This window comes from Ictalurus furcatus, chromosome 25 (assembly GCF_023375685.1).
Source record: "Ictalurus furcatus strain D&B chromosome 25, Billie_1.0, whole genome shotgun sequence".
Taxonomy (NCBI): domain Eukaryota; kingdom Metazoa; phylum Chordata; class Actinopteri; order Siluriformes; family Ictaluridae; genus Ictalurus; species Ictalurus furcatus.
This window is the reverse complement of record NC_071279.1, coordinates 1,439,838-1,452,763: the sequence shown is the minus strand read 5'-3', so window position 1 is coordinate 1,452,763 and position 12,926 is coordinate 1,439,838. Positions and strand designations below refer to the sequence as shown.

The following is a 12,926-nucleotide window of genomic DNA, read 5'->3' as shown; positions in this document are numbered from 1 at the left end:
TGTCAAGATGGGCTCAGAAGGGCCTCTAGCGGAAAGACGCGGGTTCTGTCCCAAACTGCGTACCGTTAATTGGCTGTCAATATTACGCCACCTATATGATAACCTGTGGTAAATGAAAGCGTCCTTGCATTTAGTAGCCCAGGACAGTTTGAGGTTTTGGACGTGGGCATTTGTTTCCGTTGTGGGTTTGCAGGAATGTGGTGCGTCTCTCCTTTTCCCCTGAGCGCGTTCCAGACGGCGTTGCGCTCTGTGAGGTAAGCGGACCTCTGAGCCTCTGATTGGAAGAGACGCGCTCGCAGGAATGTCATGAAACTATTTAAATAGCACTTTGTCCTCTCCGGCAATAGAGTTTGAGCTCCTTAACACGAGGGAAAAGTTACGAAGTGGACGTGAAACCGGCATATTTTGAAACTCGTGTAATCGGAATTACCAGGGTTGTTGGACTATACTTATTTATTATTATTATTATTATTATTTTTTAAACAAGGAAAAAACAGGTACGATTTACCGGTACTTAGATACATTTATTAAGAATTGCTTACAATAGATCACCAAGGTAATAGATCATTTATAATGATTTACTTTAAGGTTATGAATGCTGTTTACAGGAGCAAGAGAAGAGGCTCTGCAATGAAGTTAACAGGAATATTTTTATTAGTGATGCTTTGGAGCTGCGAGAGCGCACGAGTGGCAGGTGAGTGATCAACAACATCCGCGCAGCTATGAAAAAGAGCTAACAAAAACAGTTAGTCTTTATTGTAAGGCATTTAAGTAAAAATAAAAATAAAAATAAAAAAATAAATAAAGAAAACATACCGTACTTGGCACGCGCATTTTTAAACAAACAATTACGCACAAAGTTTGATGATACGCAAAATTCAACCACTCATCTTTTGCTCTCTGACTGCTCCGTTTAGAAAGCAGAGACGACAACAGCGTTTACGACCTGTTCGAGCTCGTTCAAGTGTCTAAGAAGCACCACGGGGTCATGCCCGTGAAGGGCGACGACCCCTACAGTCCAGCCTACAAGATCCTGAACCCGGACCTGATCCCGCCGGTGCCCGAGAGCGCGTTCCGAGACCTGGTGGACTCGGTGCAGGCGGAGCGCGGCTTCCTGTTCCTGGTCAACTTCAAGCAGGCGCGGCGCACCAGGGGCTCCCTGTTCACCGTGGAGAAGCGTGACGGCTCCGGCACCCTGTTCGAGGTAGTCTCCAATGGCAAAGCCAATACGCTGGACATCGTGTTCGCCACGGAAAACAAACAGCAAGTGGTGTCCATCGAGGAAGCGGAACTGGCCACGGGTCACTGGAAGAACATTACGCTCTTGGTGCAGGAGGACAGGGTGCACTTCTATGTCGGATGCGAGGAGGTGAACAACGCCGAGCTGGACGTGTCCATCCAGAGCGTGCTCACTCCGGAGACGCCAAGCATCGCCAACCTGCGGATCGGCAAGGGAGCCGTTAATGAAAGATTCATGGTAATGCATGACCCCTGAGTTATTGTGGAGAGTTATGCACTAGATATATTTATTCAAGTTTATTATCATTTTTTAAATATACTTTATTGGAAAAAAGCTTCACACATTTACATAGCTATCAACAAAACACAGTACAGATTCATACACTCATTAGTTCATGAAAAGTCCAACTATAAAATAATCGAGTCCCATACACTTTGGTCTTTGAACAAGAATTTGCTAGATTTTTTTCCTTTTCAGTTCTGTTCCAATACTTTTAAAAACCACAGTTTACTGTATGGGTCATCGTCTTGCTTACTTTGCTCCTGTCCTTACTTCCTTTTATTTTCAGGGTGTGCTCCAAAACGTTCGATTCGTTTTTGGGACCACTCTGGATGCAATACTGAGGAATAAAGGGTGTCAAAACTGTAAGTCTATAGTTATCTCTTCATAACTCGCTAATGCTTCTGCACTGCAGTGCTGCCTTAATTACAACGCTGTCTCGAGGGCAAGAGCATGCCCAATCCAAAACAGTGCAAAACTGTCAATGTGCCGTTAAAGCTATCGAATGAACAGAATGTAGACTACATTTGGAGCAGAAATATTTGTATTACTTCTAGAATTTTATCAGTGCTGAATAAGTTTGTAAATTGACTTGAGTGAAGGGCTCCAGGAGCAGTAGTGTTTTTGTGTGTATATTGTGTCTAATATTTAGAATATCAGATAAAGGGCCGATCTGTAGTGGAGTATACTACATTGAATAAACACTGATTGTGCTATGGCTTGCTTCTTGCATATTTTCTTATACATTAAAATGAATGTTTACAGTTAAATGAACTGAAATATTGATGTATTACAGCCGTTACTGACACTATAACTCTACATAATCCGGTTAATGGATCCAGTCCAGCTATCAGAACTGATTATACTGGCCACAAAACAAAAGGTAAATAACATCTTTTTTTTAAGCATCTGTGCAGATCAGTAAAAAGAATAATCAAATGGGTCTTTAAGCATGGAAATCTACTTTAAAGATTGTGGCTATAACTGTACCATACCCTGATAACAGATTTGCAGATGATTTGTGGATATACCTGTGAGGACCTGGCCAGCATGTTTAAGGAACTAAAGACTCTTGGTGTAATGGTGAAAGATCTGACCGACAAGCTCCGCAAAGTGGTGAGAAGGTTTTTTTTTTTTTAGGGGGGGGGAGGGGGGTGTTTGTTTTCCTGTTTAGACATTTAATGTTTGTAAACAATGAGCTTGGATACATTTAAAATAAGGTTAATTATTCGAATGCACTGCATTTCGAGTGATATGTACTCCGTACATTAGATAAAGTTGTGATCAACCTAAATCACACTCAATCAAATTATTCTTTGTTTCCTAGACAAATGACAACCCTTTGCTTGGTGGAACCTTGGGAATCCATTCTGGTGTCTGTCTCCACAATGGCATTTTGCATAGGAACAAGGACGAATGGACGGTGGATGACTGCACTGAGTGCACTTGCCAGGTAAGCAGACCTTTTAGAGCATATTCCATCCAGAATTGCAATAGGCTTCAGTGAGTGAGAAAGATAATTTAATCTGTAATCATATACAGTCCTTCACAAGTACAGCGAGGAACTCCGCACAGGGATATCTGGTTGATTAGAGAGTGTAACAATGCCATGTTCCCAAGATAATGTCCTGCATGTTATAAAAGTTTTTCTTACATATTTGCTGTGTTTTCTTATGTTTCCTATTTTAAAGATTATTTGTAGAATTCAGCTTTGTCAAATTCTACCCAGCTTAAGTTCACTCTAAATAGTGTAATTTTGTCTGACAGTATGTCTCTATGGCCCTTAGTTATTAACAAAGTGTGTATGGTAATTGCAGAACTCGGCGACAGTGTGCCGTAAGATTTCCTGTCCCTTGCTTCCCTGTGCCAATGCAACTGTTCCTGATGGTGAATGCTGCCCCCGATGTGGAACTCGTAAGCACAGTTTTAAAAACAATGATTAAACAATTTAAGAGTTCTAGTAAAATAAGCATTATTTACAAATTAAAGATTTTCAAATGAAAACGTAGTGAAGAATTCAGTTAATTTATTCGTTTTTTTGTAGGCAGCAGAGAGGAAGGAAAAACCCATGTGAATATGACACACAGGCTTATTTTAGGTGTAATCATAAAAATTCTGGCCAATTAAATAATTTAATGGAGTTATTTGTGTGTCTAAATCCCCAAAATGTTGTAATGGCCTGAACGGTTAAGGGATGTGGAAAATTGGTGTTGGTGTCTGGCCAAAATAAAAAGCAATTTTTCACTTTATCAAGGAATGGGCACACATGCCTAGAACGTGTGTGGGGAAACCATTTTAATTTTAGCAGTTTAAAAGGATGTTTCCTATGTATGCAAAATACTGCCTTTTTCCAGACAGTCCAAGAGTGTGGTTCATGCCAGGTTTCCCAGGATAAGTCTGTCTTGAGAAACCTAGGCTGAATTGAGTCCATTAGGAACCTGCATTAAAAAGGTTTTCTCCTCTTTGCTGCTTTAGAAAGAGGGAATAGCTCTATTGTCTCCCTTTCCTCTCCCTCAACAGCCAGTGACTATGCTGAGGATGGCTGGTCCCCCTGGTCTGAATGGACTCATTGTTCTGTGTCCTGTGGAAAGGGCATTCAGCAGCGTGGCCGCTCCTGTGACCGCATCAATAACAACTGCGAGGGCACATCTGTGCAAACGAGAGACTGCTACCTCCAGGAGTGTGACAAGCGCTGTGAGTTGTGTTCCAGCAATACAAAAGCATTTAAATTGCTGAAAATGTAGAAAAGAACCATCCTCTAACTTTTGACTCTCGTTTATCTTTCTTAGTTAAGCAGGATGGCAACTGGAGCCACTGGTCGCCGTGGTCGTCTTGTTCAGTTACCTGTGGATCGGGAGTTATCACACGCATCCGTCTCTGCAACTCTCCTACTCCCCAGCTGGGAGGAAAAGAGTGTCAGGGCCAAGGCAGGCAGACTGAGAAATGTGAGAAGTCACAATGTCCAAGTAAGTGTGCTAAACAAACAATTTAGGTGGCATTTAGCAGTTTGAGGAACCTAACTGCTAAACAAGGTTTACAGACACTTGTTCAATGAGCCCATCTATTTGTTTAGTCAATGGTGGTTGGGGGCCATGGTCACCTTGGGATACCTGTTCAGCAACCTGTGGGGGCGGTGTCCAAAATCGCAAACGTCTTTGTAATAGTCCACTACCCAAGTACGGTGGCAAAGACTGTGTTGGTGATGGAACGGCTACTCAGCTGTGCAACAAGCAAGCGTGTCCTATCGGTGAGTCACCACACTATTCCCATTCTCATTCAACTAGAAGCATCTTAGTAACTGTAATTAAATGTCTTCTTCAATTCTTTTTTTCTTAGATGGATGTCTGTCCAATCCCTGTTTTGCTGGAGCCAAGTGTACAAGCTTTCCAGATGGGTCTTGGAAATGTGGAAAATGCCCAGCAGGTTACACTGGCAATGGTATTAACTGCAAAGACATTGACGAGGTGAAGAACTTTTACAGAAGCATCATTCTGTAACATAAAACAAATGAGGCTTTTTAGAAAAAAAAAAACAACAACTAGTCTTCTCTTAACAGTGCAAGGAGGTTCCTGATGCTTGCTTCGAATTTAATGGAGTCCATAGATGTGAAAATACAGTACCTGGCTACAACTGCCTGCCATGTCCTCCACGCTACAGTGGAGCACAGCCATTTGGCCGTGGAGTTGAGGAAGCTGCTGTGAAGAAACAGGCAAGTAACAAAATAATCTAGTGTGATCTAGTGTATTATATAATCACAGAAAATATCTTGGCGGAGAATGGCCTTTTGACCTGCCCTATTTGCAGGTGTGCACACCTCGTAATCCTTGCCTTGATGGAAGCCATGACTGTAATAAGAATGCCCGCTGCAACTACCTGGGCCATTTCGCAGACCCCATGTTCCGCTGTGAGTGCAAGCCTGGCTACGCTGGGAATGGACACATCTGTGGCGAGGACACAGATCTGGATGGCTGGCCTAATGCTGACCTTGTGTGTGTGGAGAATGCTACCTACCACTGCAAGAAGGTTGGGGAAAACCTCTGGATCAATTTTTTAAAAATGTAAATGCTATACCAGTGGCTTTTATTGACTATTTTGCACATTTTTATTACTATAGGACAACTGCCCAAACCTTCCCAATTCTGGTCAGGAGGACTATGACAAGGATGGAATTGGTGATGCTTGTGATGACGACGATGATGATGATGGCATTCCTGACGACAGGGTAACATACCTTCATTTTAATATTCCAAAGTTTAAGACATAAACTACTTGTGACTACGTACAAGAAAGTTTGTATGTAATGTACACTCTCTGAGTGGCCTTTTACTCATTAATTGGGAGAAACTAAAAGAATTCTGCAGCATGGCAACGTTGCTTGTCCCAGAGCCAAACCTCAAATTCCAATAATGAGGTACCACTTAAAAGGCTAGCAGTATATCTTGTTAATTCCAATATTACACTTGGTCAAAGTTTTAGATTAAAGCTCACTTTTACAGACCTGCATAGCTATAAAAAAAAAACAAAAAACAAACAAACAAAAAAAACATCATACCACATTCACAAACATATATAAAATGAATAACCTAATTTATAATGCCTTTTAGGAAGTGTCCACTTAACCATTTTGGCTTTATGACCATTCTTTTCAAACAGGACAACTGCCCATTCCTTTACAATCCCAGACAGTATGACTATGACCGGGATGATGTTGGTGACCGCTGTGACAACTGCCCATACAATAGCAACCCTGACCAGACTGACACAGACAACAACGGTGAAGGTGATGCGTGTGCCGTAGACATTGATGGCGATGGTAAGATGATTGATTAGCTGGCCAAGTTAAATTGAACATCTCTTTTACCATGATATAAAATCCAGATCGTGAAATGTTGACCTGCTTCCTCAGGTATTCTGAATGAAAAGGATAACTGTCCTTATCTGTACAATGTGGACCAAAAAGATACTGATCTGGACGGGGTTGGTGACCAGTGTGATAACTGCCCTCTGGAGCACAATCCTGACCAGGTATGCATCAGAGAGAGCAACTGATGCAGCTGTTCTTCTCTATAATCCACAGTGATCCATCTGTTGTTCATCTCTATGTCACTGTCTTTATTATAAAGCCCAATAGGTAGCTGTAGGGCAACACAGTTAAAAGGTTTTATCACTCTATGTAAGGTTGGAATAAATCCACTTTACCTTTAGGGTACCTTTGGGTTCGCAAGGAGGAGATGCAGGATGCATGTGCAGTAAAGAACTTTATTGAAATGAAATCAGGGAGACAAATCCAAAACGTGTATCAATAACATGGTCAAAAACAAGCAAAAGGTCAGGCAAAACAGGGTGAACTAGAATCAAAACCAGGAATACGGAACCCGATCTAACCATAACATGAAACACGAGGAGCAACGGTTTGGTCCTGAGTAGTTTAGTTAGTTTAGTTTAGTTGATTGATTTATAAACCGCATTTAAAACAACAGATGTTGAAACCAAAGTGATGTATAAGAAATATAAAACAGAATTAAAACAAATGAAAAGAGTCAACAAAAACCAAAAAGGATCAATGAAAAAAAGACCAATGAAGTAACACTTGCACACAATACTTCCCACTGAACATAGACACACAAGGGGTTTAAATAACAAACGTAATCAAGGGTGGACACAAAAAAAGCTGAGACTCATGATAAGACACGAGGGAGACATCCAGTGACATAACATGGGTGGAGACATGACATAAACCATAACAAACACACGTGTACAACGTAAACAAAGTCACTGTCGCTGAACCCAGAAGCGCTCCGCGTGATGGGAAATCTCTGACAGGGGCACACGATACGATAACTCAAAAGTGAGGATTTTCAAGGGTAATCACGAATGCTGAACAAGTCCAAAGGGACTGCAAGGAGGGGGTGGTAATCAGTGGGGATTAATTTGCTAGTGGGTTTATACATGCCTTGTCCGCATTAAGACCCTAAGGATCACATCTGTGCCATGTCTAAATGAGGAGGAGGAATACATGCCTGTGGAACAGTGTGAGTGGGGTATACCAAGGTCCAGGGACTCCAGAGATTGCTACAGGCCTAGTAGGATACAGGTTGTGGCTTATCAGATAGAAAAGCACAGGAATATCTAAGCAGTTTAATGGACTTAGGGATATTGGGGCCTGAAGAGGGTTGATCAGAAAACTTGGATACATTAGCATTGCTAATTTTAACACTTTGTTATTGCACTTGATCCACAGCTGGATACAGACTCTGACCTTGTAGGAGATAAGTGTGATAGCAATCAGGACATTGACGAAGATGGTCATCAAAACAACCTGGACAACTGCCCTTATATTCCCAATGCCAACCAGGCTGACCATGACAAAGATGGCAAAGGAGATGCTTGTGATTATGATGATGACAATGATGGCATCCCTGATGATAAAGATAACTGTCGACTGGTTTTCAACCCAGATCAGCTGGACACTGATGGTAAGTTTTGTGAAATATAAAGCTGAAATACGGTTCCTACGGTTCCTACGGTACATACTTTCCGAAAAAAAATTTGCCTTCCCATTTGTGCATTTAATATTTTTCTGAAAATTCTTTGTCTAGGTGATGGACGTGGTGATGTTTGTAAGGATGACTTTGACCAGGACAACGTTCTAGACATCTATGATGTGTGCCCAGAGAACTTTGACATCAGTGAGACTGACTTCCGCAAGTTCCAGATGGTGCCTCTGGACCCCAAGGGCACTTCCCAGATTGATCCTAACTGGGTGGTTCGTCACCAAGGGAAAGAGTTGGTTCAGACAGTTAACTGTGACCCAGGCATTGCTGTTGGTATGTTACAACCTCAGAGCCTTGCTATATCAGTATCACTACTAATTAAGAAATCATTCTGACTAATCTCTTGTGTTTTTTTCAGGTTTTGATGAGTTTAATGCTGTGGACTTCAGTGGGACGTTCTTCATAAATACAGAGAGAGATGATGACTATGCAGGATTTGTGTTTGGTTACCAATCCAGCTCTCGCTTCTATGTGGTGATGTGGAAGCAGATAACTCAGACCTACTGGTCCAACACACCCACCAAGGCACAGGGTTACTCAGGGCTGTCAATCAAAGTGGTTAACTCAACCACTGGACCAGGTGAACACCTAAGGAATGCCCTTTGGCACACTGGGGATACTCCTGGACAGGTAACCTAAGTCACCATGGTGCCATTTCGAATATGACTTTAAGGCATTAAAGGAGCATGGTTTTATTGTTTTCCTGCTTCTTTTCTCTGTAGGTCCGCACTCTGTGGCATGACCCTAAGAATGTTGGTTGGAAGGATTTTACTGCCTACAGATGGCACCTGACTCACAGACCAAGAACAGGACACATAAGGTATTGCTTAAAGAATTCAAACAGTCGACTCCAAACATGATTTAAAGGAGATTTTGTCTCCCAAAATGTATTTCAATGTTACATTGTATTTCTGTGCTACAATATACATATTTCTGTGTGTCAACACAAGTTTTTTTCTTTCTTTCACAAATTTAGGGTTGTTATGTATGAAGGAAAGAAGATCATGGCAGATTCTGGAAGAATCTATGACAAAACATATGCAGGTGGACGACTAGGTCTTTTTGTCTTCTCACAAGAGATGGTATACTTCTCAGACCTTAAATATGAATGCAGAGGTATGCTCAAATATATTGTTAAAGCAACCTTAGTTCAGTATTTTTCATGTTTTATTTACACATTAGACATCTATTTGCTCAATTCTACTTTTTTCCCCCCACAGATGCATAATTGCACAGGCATGAAGTTTTTGGAAGATGGCACCTTTCTGTATAATTAAGAATATGTATTCCATGCAAAGTCCAGGGACAGATTTTCCAGTACATTTTTCTGTGGCATGCACTCTGGTGGGGCAACAAGTGGGTTTATGGTAACCAATGCTGGTTTGGACAGAGCCAACAGAGCTGACTGGAGATTCAGGACCCCTCCTCGAAGACCAGGTAGAGCAGGAAAAAGCCCCCAATTGCTTTGCTTGGAAAATCGGAAAGACCAATCTCTCAAAATAGACCTCATTCAGATATGTGTGCGAATGCCTCCCTGCAGACATCTATGCACTCGAGTACCTTCTCTTGCTGCATTCATTCTTTCCCTGAATGGATCTCAAAAGACAGGACCAATTCTTAGTGTTCAGTTCTCTGAAATTTGCCCAGTATAGTAATTTATTCTAAGATCACTTGACAATGGCAACAGACTTTAAACAGAGTATAGAGAGTTTATCATGCTAGGGCGAATTAGCAAGTCTTTACCAGCAAATGTAATGATGTTTATAATGTTCATGTGTGGAAAATATCAAATATCAAGATAAAGCAACAACAAAATCTAACATCTGCACCAAGACCCTTAAATTAAGTGGAGCCAAATTAATTTAAATTGCTTAGCAGTGCCTCAAATAAACTTTTATTTAATTTCTAAACATGAGTGGACGTAGAGAACTCGTTAAGTTAGTAGCCATAGTTTTCTCAGGGTGAAAGCGGATCTTGAACAAACATTTCAGAGAACACAGAATGAGGCTATGTTGAAGAGCCAGCTTCAAAAGTCAACATAAAAATTTTTAGTAACATTTTAAAAACGAAACAATTAAAAGATAAACCTGTAAATGACACGTCTACAGTGAGAATCGGAAATAAACACCTCTTTACAAAAGAGGTTTGTTTTTTTGTTTTGTTTTGGGTTTTTTTTTTTTTTTTTTTTAAAGAAAAGCACTTGCAAAATATGAATTGGAGCTGGGATGATGGACTGTGGATTCTACATTATTCATTGGTTTATTAATAGGTAGCAGTCATGGTTGTTTGGTAAGGATAGTCTAATGTTGTACGTAAAAAAAACCACACACAAAAAAACCCTGATGTAACTTATTTATCATTTATAATAGAATAATATATGTAAATTAATTCAAATTTAATGAAAAAAAGATTATTCCTACAACAGAATGCTTCCCAGAATATTGCAGTGTCACTGGTCATGGCTTTCTGCCCAACACACTCCTTTATGCCTTATCTGACCACATTCATAGATCCCAAAAGGGAAGTTCTTTGAAACAATGGTTGACCTGTGTGCCTTTTGCCTTGGAAAGATAGAAATTAAGGAAAACTTTGATGTACAAATATTACCTCAACACGGTCATAAAATTTTATCAAATAAAACCTATTACTACTTTTACTATGTTAAAGAAAGCAAATTGGTCACCTATTGCTACTGTAGCACAAGCTGTAAATAATATTACATTCCTCCTCGGGAAGAATACAGCCCCCGATTCACTTAATAAACGAAGATTAAAAGTGTTTTGTTTCATTTTTGTTTCTCTATTCTAGTGCTTCCAGTGTCCAGTACTTTTTACACAGATAAATTATTGTACTGTTCGTTGTCTGTAAGACCATGTTTCATATGAGAATGCATGTATGTGCATGTGTGTGTGCGTGTGTGTGTGTGTGCGCGTGTGTGTGTGCGTGTGCGTGTGTGTGCGCGTGTAGATAAATGCTATTTAAATAATTTATCATGGAATGCAGCCTCAGGGGGCATTTCCATCTGTATAAATGGTTTGCACACTGACGTGAGGATGTTCTGTTCTTTATTGTTTTGACCTTTTTTTTTTGTGTAAAATTAGCAATGCTTGTCTGTAAACATTTTTACTTAGGTGTACAATAAAATGCTATTTTTTATCTATAGCAAATATTTTGGTATGTACTGCAGAAAAAAATAAATATATTTAAAAACTCACAAAGTTTGTATTCAGTTGCTTCAGCTTTATTTGAATATAGCAGATAATAATCAGTTAAGAACACATTCCTCAATCTTCCTAAATAATTTATTGTATTTGCTTAATAATATGCTTTGAGAATTTACGAATAACTGGATAATAAACCAGGAGTTTAAGAAGTTACAACATTTTAATGGGCTCCAAATGCAAAATTGGAACATGTATCCAGCCACAAGAGCACAAGAGGTTGGGCAGTCATGTCTGGCAAGGAGGCCTGGTGCAAAGTGGGTGTTCCAGTTCATCTCAAAGGTGTTCAGTGGAGTTGAGGTCAGGACACTGTGTGGGCTTCTTGAGTTCTTCCACTTCATGGACCTCAATTTGTGCACAGGGACATTGTCATGCTGGAACAGGTTTGTGTTCCAGTGAAGAGAAATCTTAATTCTACAGCATACAAAGACATTCAAAATAAATTGTTTTACAGTTTCAAACTTTGTGGCAAAAGTTTGTGGAAGACCCACATATGGGTGTTATGGTCTGGTGTCCACATACTTTTGGCCATATCACTCATATGCATTTAAAAAATGTCAAAACAAACAAAAATAAATGCTTATAGATTACCGTTTAATTTCCAACATGCTAATCTTTAAGTTATATAACCTTTCCTTTTGAGGAATGTGTGGAATGTGTAGCCAAAGACCCCTTTCTGAGCTTCTAACAGCCTGAGCCTCTATGAATCCCATAGTGGCATTCTGGGTTTACACAACCCAAGTCCAAGGAATGTAGTGTTCCTTGAACAAATACAAATCCACACAGATGCTTGTGGAAATTAATATATTACTATAGACAAAGCTACAACAAACCCCACAACACACACCTGACGCAGTTACTGGAGCAATGATGTGGACCAAGGCCGAAGTCCAAAATCTGATTACAAAATTCACTTGTTCAGTTGTCTTTGCCCTGATGTACTTGGCAGGAGAACACAGTAAAAGCATGATATGTAACTGGAACATCAAAATCATCCTGAACAGCCCAATTCAAATTACTTCTATATTTATGTAATATGAGAATTTCATGCTGTTGTCAGTAATATAGTCTAATCCGATGTAGAGTGTACGGGTATAGCACTCCAGGTCTGTTTTCTGGTACTCGTTTATCATCTTTAACTAGTTTTAGCCAGTTCAAAAATGTCTGCTCTCCATAACATAACACAGCATGTTTCATTTACTTCCCGAGACAGAGTTCAATCAGGGTTAAATTAGATTCTCAATGCAATCAGACCTCACTAAGGCTCACTTGGAAGTGGAGAATACCTCCCACAAATGGTCTTGATCCATACCTGACTGCATTTACACCAGCCCACAGAACCATACCAAAGGTATAAACACACCAGGGTTTGACTCAAACAGACTAAATACTGCCTATGGTAAAGGAAACTATTTACCATTTCAAGCTATTATTAGATAATTCACATAGTCAGCCTTATGTCTCCCATCACAAAGAAAGCATTGTGAACAGATGGTATATTCTACCTAGATCTGGTTCTGATGTATGCAGTGCATTGTATCCCTCCTTACTCCAGTCCCTGACTTCTGGTGGAAGGCTTCCTCCAGAGTTCTGTGCAGACGACTCGAGTTCTTCCACACAGTTCTTTATGGA

At 40.3% G+C, this 12,926-nt stretch overlaps 1 protein-coding gene across 2 annotated transcripts; it reads left to right on the top strand.

Moving 5' to 3' along the window:
- The first annotated feature begins 304 nt into the window (after window positions 1-304).
- thbs1b (thrombospondin 1b) lies at window positions 305-11,378 on the top strand. Of its 2 annotated transcripts, XM_053614328.1 has the most exons (23): window positions 305-497; window positions 609-694; window positions 918-1,477; window positions 1,809-1,884; window positions 2,316-2,402; window positions 2,526-2,635; window positions 2,847-2,972; window positions 3,337-3,433; window positions 4,040-4,213; window positions 4,309-4,485; window positions 4,593-4,766; window positions 4,856-4,983; window positions 5,076-5,228; window positions 5,324-5,542; window positions 5,634-5,741; window positions 6,173-6,332; window positions 6,426-6,544; window positions 7,761-7,995; window positions 8,119-8,346; window positions 8,432-8,703; window positions 8,796-8,893; window positions 9,050-9,189; window positions 9,294-11,378. In XM_053614328.1, exons 2-23 carry the CDS (start codon window positions 631-633, stop codon window positions 9,299-9,301), a joined length of 3,513 nt encoding a protein of 1,170 aa, XP_053470303.1. In that variant the 5' UTR covers window positions 305-497; window positions 609-630; the 3' UTR covers window positions 9,302-11,378. The 2 variants fall into 2 exon arrangements, with proteins under 2 accessions (XP_053470303.1, XP_053470302.1); XM_053614327.1 differs by lacking the exon at window positions 305-497 and having other exon boundaries at window positions 514-694.
- Window positions 11,379-12,926: the final 1,548 nt, after the last annotated feature.